The sequence below is a fragment of the Epinephelus fuscoguttatus genome, linkage group LG9, assembly GCF_011397635.1.
Source record: "Epinephelus fuscoguttatus linkage group LG9, E.fuscoguttatus.final_Chr_v1".
NCBI classification, from domain to species: Eukaryota; Metazoa; Chordata; class Actinopteri; order Perciformes; family Serranidae; genus Epinephelus; species Epinephelus fuscoguttatus.
The window spans coordinates 19832572-19845993 of record NC_064760.1 but is presented as its reverse complement, the minus strand read 5'-3'; the positions used below and the strand labels follow the sequence as shown (position 1 = coordinate 19845993).

General features: G+C 41.7%; 1 protein-coding gene across 2 annotated transcripts; it reads left to right on the top strand.

The window, feature by feature from the left end:
- The first annotated feature begins 709 nt into the window (after positions 1–709).
- On the top strand, positions 710–13217 carry sesn4 (sestrin 4). 2 transcript variants are annotated; one of them, XM_049585167.1, is made up of 10 exons: positions 726–927; positions 7070–7169; positions 7804–8001; positions 8208–8390; positions 8576–8821; positions 9215–9329; positions 9538–9662; positions 10664–10830; positions 10920–11064; positions 11178–13217. In XM_049585167.1, exons 3-10 carry the CDS (start codon positions 7807–7809, stop codon positions 11265–11267), a joined length of 1266 nt encoding a protein of 421 aa, XP_049441124.1. In that variant the 5' UTR covers positions 726–927; positions 7070–7169; positions 7804–7806; the 3' UTR covers positions 11268–13217. The 2 variants fall into 2 exon arrangements, with proteins under 2 accessions (XP_049441123.1, XP_049441124.1); XM_049585166.1 differs by lacking the exon at positions 7070–7169 and having other exon boundaries at positions 710–927.
- Positions 13218–13422: the final 205 nt, after the last annotated feature.

Below are 13422 nucleotides of genomic sequence, written 5' to 3'. Positions count from 1 at the left end.
TACTGAGATTGCAGATGTGTAAGACCCAGATATGAGAGCAGACTTGGCTTTTTTTTAGGGAGTGGGCTCAAAGAGACAGGCACTAAAATGGAGTGTTTCAGACAGACAGGTATATTCAGGCAGACTGTGTGAGAAAACAAATGCGTTATTCTGAACATTAAGTCATGTAAACGTGTTCTAGTAGAGACCAAAACTTCAAGTATGAAACTAGAAAATAGTCTAATATGGGACCTTTAATTGGAAATATGGGGCCTCACCCACCCACACCCTGGAAAACAGTCCAAGAAAAAACATACACAACTTTGACCAAGTCACTTATCATATTTCTGCACCTACAAACCTGTGTTTGTCCCCCAGATTATTTTTAGTCCAGTTTGCAGATTTCAAGAACTGCTTTGTGACATTGTGTTAAGGTTGTCTGACACATTTACTTTATTCCATTGTTCCTAAAACAGCCCAGCTATCATTATACAGGCTGTACACAACATCATAATGCTGCCTCTTGACAACAGTCCCGTCCCATGAATTGATATAAAGTTGTTAGTCTGACCCTGTGAGTGTCTTCTGGTCTGTTTTCTCCTCTCTGCGCTGTTGTTTGCAGATGTTCATTAGCATTTAGATATTACCCTCTGTGAGCCAGCCCCGCCTCCTGCGCTTTGATTGGGCACACTGTTACTGGAGCTGTCAGCTCGGCTCCGGGAAGGTTTCCTCTGCTCTCCCAGCAGCACAGTCTTCAGCCACAGACCCACCGACCGACTGCAGCTAGCGGCAGGCTCGTCTTGCCTTTTGTTAGCTAGCTTGTGGAGAGCACCAAGAAAAAGACAGAGCCGCATCCATGCAGTAGCACACTTTTTTTGTAAAATGATCATCTGTACGAGTAAAATGGAGTACCCCCTGAGAACCCAGTGTCAGCGAGTCCACAAACAGGTAGGTTAAAGCTGACGAGAGACGAAGCTGTTGAAAAGAAGTTAAGTTAGTTTTGACACAATTTAAGCTAACGGCTAACTGGGTAGCCCGAGTAACGTTCATTCATTTGCTGAAGGGATTATGTTCTATCAAAGAAAAAAATATATATCTAAACTACCTCTATTAGTGCTGTCTTTTATAGCTTTAAACGACACATATTGGCAGCTAACTTCGAGAAAATAAAGATTAATTTCATAGTTTGTAATATCTGTAAACTTTAAAACTTCGAGTAACGTTACAGTGGCTGTGAGTTAGCTAGCGAAAATAGCAGTACCAAACTTCTCATCTAACGTTTGCTAGCTAGCTAACGTTATATCGAGTAAAAATGCTGGAATTAAATCACAACTTGAAAAGCAAATAAAATAAGTTTTATATTATTTTATGATTCAGTCCCGGGTTATGAACTGCCACCTTTCATGATAACCGAAAAACATTTTGTAGTTCCCACCTCCAGCTGTTAAAATGTCACGTTAAAGATCGCAATCTCGTCAACGGTTAAAAAGCTAACGTTAAATGTACGTTTAATGTGATGTGAATTAGCCGTTTGCTGTCATATCTGCGTTTGTACAGTCACTGTGATGTTAAGCCTTACAGACAATGTACCGAAGACTCTTCCTTTGTTCCAGTGATGATTAAGTACTTTATTTTATATATGTGGTTATTAACTTTCACACTGGTTTAGTTAGATACTAAGGTTTAAATGCAGTAACTGTTGGGAGCGTTGCAGCATGAGGAGAAATCTGTAGGTGACGATGACATCATCTGAGGATTTGGGAGAAAAGTGTCTGTCAGTTAGGTGGCTGTGAAGTAATGCAGTGCCATTTATTCACCATAAATAAAATATAAGGGTTACTCGAAAGGACACAGCGGGGTGAATGCTTTGAATGCATGAGGACAGATGAGGATTGTTCAATCTTTTCTCGCTCGCAGTCGCCTCTAAATGTTGGCGACTTGTATTGTGCTGTTTTTTGCTGGCTGAACTGGACTGCCAATCAAAGTTGTTTTTCTCCTCTGTCGCTGTTTTTCCATTGTGCAACAGAAGGGGGGCGCTGTCTCAAGTGCAGTCCAGAAAGACATGTTTGCTGCAGATTAGAGTCCAGAAATGGAGCAAAACAGGGAGGAATGTGAGCAGCGAGGGATTCAAAGCCCTTTACTCTGGTTTCAAGTTCAAATATGGGTTACATTTCGGGATCTCTTTCACTGTTTCGCTGCTCATGCTCATTATCATTCAGCTGGCATATTTTTTTTTGCATATGCCATTTGACTACCTAATTGAATATGGGGACACACAATCAGTATTTGCATTGAGACATTTTGCAAAGCAGAATAACCCTGTGAGTTTTTAAAGCACTTGCACCTCAAAGCAGCCTGTTAAAAAAACAAGTATTTGGCTGGCATGTGAGCACCTTCCTTTGATATGATAACCTGCTCCCCTAGCTTGTTTGTGAATGAGACTAGTAATGAATTACCTTGTTATCAGTAGAAGTCTTTTGTAAATGCGTCTCCCTATTGCTCTACCTGCCTGCCGTGTTTTCTGACAGGTCCAATCACTCATCTGCTTTATGTGGGCTCGGCTCTCTTTTTTTTTTTCATCCTGCAGCACCGTATTTTGTTTGTCTTGGTTGTGTTGTATGTGCTGTCCTATCCAGCAGCTCCTTTCCCTCCCCTCTTCTCCTCCCCTCTCCAAACATCTTTGGGCTGCAGCTGGTTTGTTTTGCGCTACTCCCTGAGTTCAGGTTGCAGAGCCAAAATCAGCCCCGGCTGCTTGTGTTTCCGGTGATTTTTTGGGGGGGGGGGGGTTATTGCCATCAGGACGCCGGCACATGATAAGGATGGACCCCCTCCAGGCTCAATTGGAATGCAGATTGAATGTCCTTCTCCTGTATCTGCAGCAGCCCCCTTCCTGCAGCCCTCCAACACCACACACACACACATACAGACACTACATGCACACATGCACGTCTCATCTCAAGCTGACACATTTACCCTTGACAGACTGCTGGCATCATTTTCCCACTTCTTTGTGTGTCATGTTAGTCCTTCATATTCCTGCCCGTACAGTGCTGCTGTTTTGTTTGTCAGCCTGCTATCAAAGCCTGTCTTTGTCTCCATTTACCTTTCCTCCCCTCAGTGACGTCACCCCTGTTTTTCATTTCATCCCTGCCTCTTGCTCCTCTCTGATCAATAAACAAATGACCTCTCCTGTGTCGGGAAGGGAAGTTTTTGTTTTCTCTGAATGCCAAACGATCTGCTCCTGTGAATATTTGCCCACAACACGCCCTCTTTGAGTTGTTTATGACTTCTATCTTTTGCAGCCAGGCCACAAGTTTAAATTCATCTTGTGATTTGAATACAGCAGTGCTCTAATATCAACATCGCCATCTCGCTTCTGTCAGCCCCCAAGCTAGTTTTTGAACAGGGAAAAAAAATGGCTTTGTTTCAAAAAACAGTAGCTGCTGGGTGTACTGTAAGCAGAATTAATAGGTTTGTGTGCAAAGAGTCTTAATGTGCCTCTCTATCAGACTCTCTATCAGAAACCAAAATACGCTTTGTAATACCATACACAGTCTCCCAAATAATGATGTGTGTCTTTTTGCTTTATATATCCACCCACACACACTTGTTAACAGCTTTTTCTCCCTTTTCATGCGGGTGTGTTTTTCATGTGGGTGGACAATAAGGAGCGTATCGCCGTATCAAAAGTACTGCTGTGTGCAGCATTTGTGGCTTGTTTTCAGGCAATAAAGATGAAGCAGTGTGGACGGGTGTCTGGACACAGCTTTGACAAAGATGTCTGTCTAAACCTTCCCCTAGTGTATATTAATCACACAAGTATTGATTAGAAAGTGTTTGTTTTAATGATGTGGGATGGATCACTTATGAAGGGAAACACTGAAATATTAATTACTCGTTCAGTCGGGCAAGGAAAAAGATGTCAATCAAGATGGACTTGACCTTTTTTTTATGTAGTTTCATAATCAGGATTTTTTGTAATGTTTACACTAAACACCATCTTAAATTTACTGTATGTTGTCTTGAGCTACAGAGTTAGCTGAGTTTTAATTTTGCTTTGATGTTAAGGTGTCAGCAGACTCCGTTAAAGCTGTAGGCTGTGTTATTTCCTGATGTGTGTCTGCTCACGGTGACTGTAGTTCCTGTTTCAATTTGACTCTTTCAGTCGTATTTGTCCAGACATGTTTATGAAATTTCACAGAATGGCAATTTCCTTTTTGATTGTGTGATACCAGTGAAGACAGAACCCATCTCCTCAGTCTGTGCAAGAGTAAGTGTTGTCACTTATTTTACTGTTATTTTGACAGCTGGCTAAGAGTACAGAACCAGCCAGTTAAATGGTCCTTGTCATGTAGAGATTTGAGATATGTTCTCCTTCCTCTCTTGTCATTCCTTCTGGTTTCTACCGTTTTTTCCCCCTGTTAAAGGGTTTTTTGGGGAGTTTTTCCTCATCCGCTGTGAGGGTCCTAAGGACAGAGGGATGTTGTATGCTGTAAAGCCCTCTGAGGGAAATTGTGATTTGTGATATTGGGCTTTATAAATAAAATTGATTGATTGAATGATTGATTGTTTGTACTGGTTGTATTTTGGTGAGATTGGGTTTAGTACCTGGCTGTGCTGCCCAGTAAAGCCTAATTTGGAGTCAGGGACTGTGCCCTGTGTGGGCACAGGGTTCCCTATATGATGCAGTAGTCTGTCATTTCAGCTTTAAGTGGTCTAACAACAACAGTAACCTTTTTCTGAATCAACCCTCTCATAAAAATTTAGTTTTCCTTCACACTCTGACCAAGGATGTAAAGCACAGCCCCCGTTGGAGCAAGTAAAAGCCAAACGCCTATGTTGTGCCCACACTCATTGCGTCAACTGGTTGCTCATGATGTCCCACTTTGATAAGGTTTTATTATATCAGTGGGATCTTGGAGGGTGTTTTTCATAACCAACTGGCATGTGTCCAATTTGGATTGTTTCCATACAGTGTTGGTATTTGGTAAGTCTGGTACAGTGAATTTGAATTTGTTGTTTTGGATTCAGACTGTTTCTGTGCGGTTACATCTTGATTCTGTAAAACACAGAAAAGGCATGCTAATAGTAGAACCATACATCAGCTATACCATGTAAGTAGTTTTCCCTAAAGACGCATTTTAAAACTGTAAAAATAGTATGTGCTTTAGGGCTAGGAAATACGTTGATGTTATATAATACATAATATTGTAAGTGTTGTCATTTCCTGGTTTTAAAGGCTGTAATACAGTAAAGTGATGTAACTTTATGAAGTTACCAGACTGTCTTAGCTGTTCTGTTATTTGTCTTTGCCTGCTTAGTCATCATATTCCCTTGTGATTTTTTTTTTTTTTTTTTTTTTTTAAATCTTACTGTGTAAATATTTTGTGAAAGGAACAATAATCAGCCTTACAATGTGGTCATCATATTGATATGGAGGTATTTGATCAAACAATATTTAGATTTTCTCCCTATCACCTAGCCCCAATTTGCATTGTGTACATCTTGGTCACTATTCTTCAGTAACTAAATTTGCATTATTGTTAACTTTAAATTTTAACAGTATTAGTAAAATAAAAACTCTCAGGTACAGATACTGGTTTCAAAAACAAGTATCAGTCAGGCTGTAGGAAGTACACATTGACCACAATTTCTTACTCATCTTATTCCAGGAAAGTTGCAATATAATATTGCATTTGTAGCTTATGCTATGGTAACAGAATGGAGTGAATAAACTAAGTAGTCTTCTTACACAAGTCCTTGACAGGTCAAACTCAAGGCATGTTTTCTGCACGGTGTAGACCTTGGAGATACCTTTTCCTTTCAATAACCAAGCCAGTGAGTGTTTGATGGAGCAGTAACGTAGATTCTGTCCCTCGGCATACTGATCAGTAGCTCTTGGGTTTGTAGAGAGATACTTGTGTGAATGTGTTCTTGTCAAGAGGTCTTTTATTGGCATGCACCTGTGCGCTCTACGGACCCTCCGGCCTATTTCCCATGATCGTTGACAGACAGGAGTGGGTCAGTGGTCTGTGTCTGAGCTTGTTTCATTTAGTGCCAGTCTGCCTTGTTCACTTACACTGTCCTCTGTTCCTGTTAGATCTTTGTATGTATTGCTTTATATAAACTATGAGATCAGGGAAGTACATTATAATGAGACTGATTTGATTAATGTATAGTATGTCAGCAGTATGTAGTGTGTCTTTTAAGGTCTGAGCGCATGTAGGTCAAGAGGTGGAGCCTCTTGCAGGATCACAAGGAAACTCTCGTCCACCACAGGGAGAAGTGAAATATCACATGGAGCTACCAGCCAGATAAACATGGTGATGAATGCCAAAGAGCGGTACGGGGTTATGTAACAAGGCCCGCTAGTCGACATTTGCTCCTACTATCTGTGACATAAGTTGAGGTGTCCATGATAGAAATAATCCTAGAGAGCAGTTTGTGCTGTGAAAAGGAGAACTCTTTGCCAACATTCATACAGTTCAAACTGCAGTGAAGCATTTGGCTTTGATCAGAGCTGTGCGCTCAGGTTTCACGTACAGGGGAACTGAGTCCTCGCCCGAGGCCGAGCTCCCAAACACCTTTTCCTAGAGGCCATTGTATGATGGCGAGAAAGGTAATAAATGGCTGTGCCTGTGAGGGCAGGCCAGCTTCCCTCTCCGCATGCGTCTGTTTCTCTTGGCTTCGGTTTCTCAGGCTCCTCAGCCCAGTCGCACCGATGTTTGTGTGTTTGGTCTCATCCACTTCTTTGCTGCTGCACAGCTTCCCTCTTTAAGGCCTCCTAAGCCCAACTTTCACATTAGTTTCTTCATCTGTGGTTTCTCTGTGTATAAATCCCCCTTTCAAAGGACAACTTTGGGTGTTTTTTTTTTCCTGGTTTCATTGTTGTACCAGGCTCTTTATTGTTTTCGATCACAGCATCCACTTTCAATTCACAGAAGTGGAAACCTGTAAATTCACCGTGCCTCATCTACATTTAATAATATCATGGTGGAACGTCAGACCCTGCTGCAGCCAACACCAGCTGGTGTTTGTGTGCCTGTCGAGTCCCCAGCTGAGCGCTGTTGTTTGCTTGTTTTATTTGCAGAAAGAATAATGTAAGGAATGCACTCACTTGCCACTGGCGCCTGTATCACAGCATCGCGACTGCCGTTCTTCCAGGACTGCCTCTCTTCAGATGATTTAAGGTGTGGAACATGACTCCAGTCCAAAGCACAGTCCGAGCCCATCGTCACATGGTCTGGACGCTGAAGTCCAACCTCATCTTGAGCCAACCTGCTTTGGCTACAAGATGAGTTCTAATAATTCACCCCAAGGACAGTCACCCCTACGTTGCAGGTTTTTATATGATGTTATTTAAGGAGCATCTGTGTATGCACAGTATTTTTAGGGACACTTTTCACACGGAGTACATGTTCGTAATCATTATACACGATATATTAAATCATTGAAGACATTTATCACTGTCACTGTGGGACCTTTGACGATATCAATGATTGCTGGGGCTGGAGCTACCTTTTTTTTGGTCGATACTTTCGTGATTAACTGATAAAAAATTTTGTCTATAAAATGTCACAGCGCACATTACTTCTTGTTTTGTCTAACCAACAGTGCAAAACCCAAAGTTAGTCAATCTTCAGTGATATAATACAGAGGAAAGCAGCTGGAACCTGCATATTTTGGGTATTTATGCTTATGGAAACGATTAATAGATTATCAAACGTTATGCCAGTTGATTTCCTGTTGCTCGAAATGAGTTGTCTTTTCAGCTCCAACGACTTAAACCAACCTTCTCCCTCCCCTCTGTCCTTGTTTTTGTAGGTGATGGTAAACGGTGAGAAGGAGCGGGTGTCACTGTTGTTCATGAAGGCTCTGGTCAGCAGGGGGAGTGTGGATGCCGTGTCCCAGCAGATGGCCTCTCACCCTCAGTACTTGGAGAGCTTCCTGCGCACACAGCACTACATCCTGCACATGGACGGCCCCTTGCCTCTGCCGTACCGCCATTACATTGCCATCATGGTCAGTAACCAGGCTGTTCTCCTTCATACTTTCCCAGGAACTACTGTGCATGTAGCTAAACAAACACAGAGTAGTCCAAGAGGCTGTTTATTTTTTTTTTCCAGGGATCATGCTGGTATTATCCAAAATTAAAGAATAACAAGCTGTAATGTTGAAGTCAGTTCCCTGTATCTGTGTGCTAAGCTTCCTTTTCCTATGACTTTCAGGCTGCGGCACGGCATCACTGTAACTACCTGGTGTACCTGCACTCAGCGCAGTTCCTGAGGGTGGGCGGGGACCCTCTGTGGTTGCAGGGTTTGGAGGCAGCGCCCCATCGCCTTCGTCTCCTTGACCATATCAACAAGGTGCTGGCCCACCAACCGTGGCTCACTGCCTGCTCACACATCCAGGTACAGCAAAGCAAAACACAGTCAAACAAATCAATGTGTTCATAAACCGCCACAAGATAGTATTAAATTATTATCACTTAAAGAAATACAGTATAACTTTAGAGCCCCCAGGATTCAGATTATCAAGTATGATTAAAACCTTAAAATGATGTCTGACACTGAGCTCTTGTCTCCGTTCCCTCCAGACGCTGCTGAAGTCGGGCGAGCAGTGTTGGTCTCTGGCTGAGCTGGTGCAGGCTGTGGTGATCCTGGCCCACTGCCACTCCCTCTGCAGCTTTGTGTTTGGATGCGACACAGACTCAGACTTTGTCCCTCTCTCCAAATCTCCTAACGGTACCCCACCAACCTTCTGCCCCTTTGATGCTGCCAACGGCAACACCAACGTGCCTCAGTCACTCGCCACTCCCTCCGAACACATTACACGAAGACGGGTAACGAATCAGACTTGTATTTTCTTTAACTAAAAGTCACAGAGAATTGTAGAGCAAACTACAGTCTGTTTTAAAAAATATTCCTGCTTGAGAAGACAACACACAATCTCTTACATAAGATTAAATTTAACCATAATTCATAGTGTGAAATAGTTGGTTCAGTCGGTCAAAGCACGTGTTTCGCAGCATTAAATTCTAACTGATAAAGCACCACTTTGAATTAAAAGAGCTCTTTGTGTAAATATGAGATTAAAGTGGGAGAGGGCATTTTCTGATAATAAATGTATGATTGGATTGTGTCTTATCACAGTAGCCGTAGGTTATATCTGTCCATGTAAGACACTTAAAGGTTAATTTAACTTCCTTTTTTTCTGGCGTTTGTGTTGTCGACAGTCTCTGGACTCCAGTTGCGACATGGTGTGTCTAAAGGAAAGGATCCAGAAGTCCCAGGAGGAGCGAGAGAAAAGAGAAGAGCGTCTGCTACACACACAAACACTCCAGCAAACAGGTAACTGACATCTGCAGACAAACCCAGAAACACATAAACAAGCTAACGCTGTTAGATGTTTCCACTCAGATCTGATGGTTATCTTGAGCGTTAACATTTTAGGTCACATGGTGTGAAACTGGAGCAATCGCCACTCATCATCAGCCGCTTATTGACACACTCTCCGCCTCCCCTCCATCTCCTTGTCTTTCATCATCTCTTTTTTTAGATATGGAAGAAGAGGAGGAGATGATTTGCTTTGCAGACCCAACGCGTTTTATCACGGACCCCGACTTATGCTATCAGGAGTTCGCTCGTAGGGAGGAGGACCACTTCCAAGTATTTAGGGTTCAGGTGAGGACGCAACATTTGTGAAAGTGTGTTACTGCCACAGTGAATACTTGTGTCTGATTGGCTGGCAGGTTACTGTGTAAGAGGACGCATCGAACAGCCAGTGGCTTATCACAGTTTTAAATCAGTGCACTTGATGTCTGCAACATTTAACCAAACCAATGCTTTATAATACATGGTGTGCTTTATGATGTAACTTTAACAGCAATTTATCTACAACACTAATCAGGTTTGGTATTTGAATGGCCCACTTCCAATTGTATCACAGTCATAGAGAGAGGTTGAGTCAACTTCCAGGTGGTCAGTGACAAAATCAAGATGTAAATTTGGTGACAGATCATGTGTATCTATACCGGATTTGACATTTTAACACATTAGTTTGTCGAGAGAAAATTACAAATAATGGCGAGAGCTGAAGTTTCCCTATTCCCTCATGCATTTGCAAATGTGTGTGTGTGTGTGTGTGTGTGTGTGTGTGTGTGTGTGTTTAGCAGTGTTTGGAGTAGTGTGTTATTGTAATTTCAATACTTTTGGCAGCAACTGGAAATCAAATTAACTTTTCAAATTAAATAACGCAATTAAAATCACTAGAATTTACATGGCCTCATTACTTTTGTCTTGATCACAGCAGACAAATGCTGCCCACCTCCTGTTTTTTCCTGGTTTATGCTCTAACGTCACCCGACCTTACAGTGGCACAATGAATTATGTGAACCAATAATCAGTGTTCGATTGTAGCTGCACAATATGACCAACAGTTCAGGCACTTTAGCGTGCTGTTATGGAAATATAGACATTATTTTTCCCTTCTTGAGATCAAGGACAAAAATATAGCGGTGAGCTGTCGTTTGTGTGCAGGTTTGAGATCTTCAGCCACATCAATCAAACAAACAAACAGCAGATGTGTAAGGAGGGTAGAGAAGCATTGCTGTACTTAAATATTTGATGATTTAAGCTAATCAAAGCTTTGCTGACTTTGAGAACGGGTTGTGTTTGTGCTGCAGGACTACTCATGGGAGGACCACGGCTTCTCCTTAGTCAACAGGCTGTATTCGGACATCGGGCACCTCTTAGACGACAGATTCAGGAGTGTGACCACCCTCCCCTCGATGCACAACCCCGACCTGAAGAGGGCAATCTGGAATTACATCCACTGTGTGTTAGGAATACGGTGAGACGCCCACTAAAACTTCCATTTTTACTTCTACAAAAAAATTCTTTATATTTAGTAGATAAGTAACTGTTTGTTTGTGGTTACAGGTATGACGATTATGATTACGGAGAAGTGAACCAGTTGTTGGAGCGAGATTTGAAGCTCTACATCAAGGCTGTGGCCTGTTTTCCTGATGCCACCAAAACTCCAGTTTGTCCACTGAGTTTGGCGCCACTTAAAACTTCAGAACGGGTAAGAAGACCTTCCCTTTTTGTTTTCTGTTTCTACTCTAACTTTCCAGCAGTCCACACTCTTTTTGCACTCTATGCTAATCTTTTTTCACTTTTAATTTTCTTTTCCCTCAGATACACATTAATTTACTAATCATGGAGGCGCGGCTGCAAGCTGAGCTGCTATACGCTCTGAGAGCCATCACCCAGTACATGATCGCCTAAGTGCTCGGAGAGGCACGAAGCTAAAACTCTCCGCCGGTACAGAGAGACCCAGAGACACGAGGATGAAAAATTCTTAACAGCAGACGGTGACGTGGGACGAGAGCGGCACTTTTAAGGACACAGAGCTCCATCGTTTCGTAGCTGTGCCTCATGAATGTGCTTTTCTTTCTCTCAGATTTAATGTATTTATACCATAGTGTGCCACGCCCCCCTCCTCCTGCAGATTCTCCTGTTGTGAAGTCCTCTTGTCAGACATCTTGGCTCTCAAACGTTATGTGCAATTATTACTAGAGTTGTTTTAATTTTTACCTGTTGTTTTGTGTTCCAGCTCAGTCTGAGAGAAACTGCTTGGTTGTAGCAGTGTGTTACAGTGGCTAACACTCTCCTTCTTAGTTTGACCAGTCTCCTTTTTGTATTAACTATGCTTTCCCCCAAAATATCTTTTTGTACATTTTGAATGTCAGTGGGAGACCAGGGCCTCCGTTATTTTTTTGGACAATCCTTGTCAGTGTTGGAGGTTGACATGAAGTGGACCGTGAAGGATGACAGTTTTGCTCTCCTAAACATTTCGTATTAATGCTGGTCAAAAAGAACAAACACAACAGTGACACTGCTGGAAGTTATCACATCACTATAGTTTCTTTTAATAAGCACTTTTTTAAACTTTATATATTTATAATGCAAGGTAGCTCATTAGTAGACATGGGGACGCACAGTGTGTGGGTCTGACGCCTTTCCTCTCCACTGTACGATGTGTAAAGAAGATTTTAAGACTGTCCTCGAACTTTCACTTTGCTTTTGTTCTCAACCCCAGATTTTCTGAGTGAAGAATCTTGATCCGAGATATTTCAGAGAATTATCGCTCCTCTCGTTATGTTCAGTTCAGTGCTGATACACAGAAGGATTTTGAAGGTAATGATGTTTTCAGAGCACACAATTTAAACCTGATAGGAACATTTGTAACTAAACTTAAGAAGTCAGTGAGCTGTTTCCTTCAGTGAAGATGAAGCTGAGCCATTCTCTCGATGATTGTTGTGTTTATTTGTGCTTCAGAAGTGATCAAATTAGAGACTGAATTTCAGACCAAAGGTCATTCTTAAAAAGGAACAGTAAAGTGATAAATTGGAAAGATGAAAATTGTAGATCAGCACTGGTCATGAGTTAATGTTGAGTTCAGAGTTTTGCTCAAAGTTTTCTTTTTTTTTTGTGAGCTGTATCAAAGCTGATTATCGAGTCAAAATCCGCAGTACAACTCGCAAAGCAGAACAATGTGCAAACTGGTTAAAACACTCGCAGCTTTTTCTCCTGTCTTTTTTTATTTTTATAGTTTTTTTTGTAAACTATAGAGTACTTGTTTGTTTTGTTTTTGGGTGTGACGGTAGGACCTGCTTGTTGTGCTGCAGCCTGGGTAGATGTAGAGGTGTGACAGACTGTTTAGAGTTAGTAGCTGCAGGATGTAGAAAAGAAACAAGTGCATATCGAGCATATAAAGCAAAAGCGCTGTTAACACAGGTGCCTTCAGGCTAAAACTGGAGTGCTGCTGAAATGGAGGGATGTGACTACTGGAGGCTGAATGAGGGCTTTGGTTGCAGCTGGGAAACTCCCCCCGACTGACAAGTTTCAAACTTGTGGCTTTTCCCGCACGAATGGGAACTGTTCTTTCTTGGTGTTGGTCAGCAGCGTTTCTGATAAATATTACGGCTGTGAACGTCCGTGTTTTCTATCAGACACCTTCTACAAGCCCCAGCAACTCAGCAAAGAGCCTTTGACACAGATGGATGTTAAAAATGTTCAACTTGAGCAGATTAAAAAAAAAAAAAAAAACACGGACAGTTACCTAAAAGAAAATAAATAAATAAAATGAAATAAAAAAAGAACAAGTGAAAAGGCAAAAAATGTTTTTTGAAAATGTGAAGAAATGTTTTCTATAAAGACGCTCTATGAAAATAACTACTGTGTACTGTTCTACTTTCTTCTGACTTAAACAACCATACAGTGATTTTGCATGTTTGTCCATTTACCAAATCACATAGAGTTTTTAGACTTTGTACCTTCCAGGAAGCCATTTTCTATCATTTGACTACATGAAAATCCACCACTGGATTTGATTGAACCAGCTAATCCATCACAGTGCAACACTTAAACTGTTGTCAGT

Bases quoted from the DNA above. Each gene is read 5' to 3' on its own strand.
- sesn4 (XM_049585166.1), top strand. From the start codon at position 862: ATGATCATCTGTACGAGTAAAATGGAGTACCCCCTGAGAACCCAGTGT. The intron at 10,831-10,919 runs GTGAGACGCCCA...TTGTGGTTACAG, and splicing joins CACTGTGTGTTAGGAATACG to GTATGACGATTATGATTACG. The intron at 11,065-11,177 runs GTAAGAAGACCT...CTTTTCCCTCAG, and splicing joins CACTTAAAACTTCAGAACGG to ATACACATTAATTTACTAAT.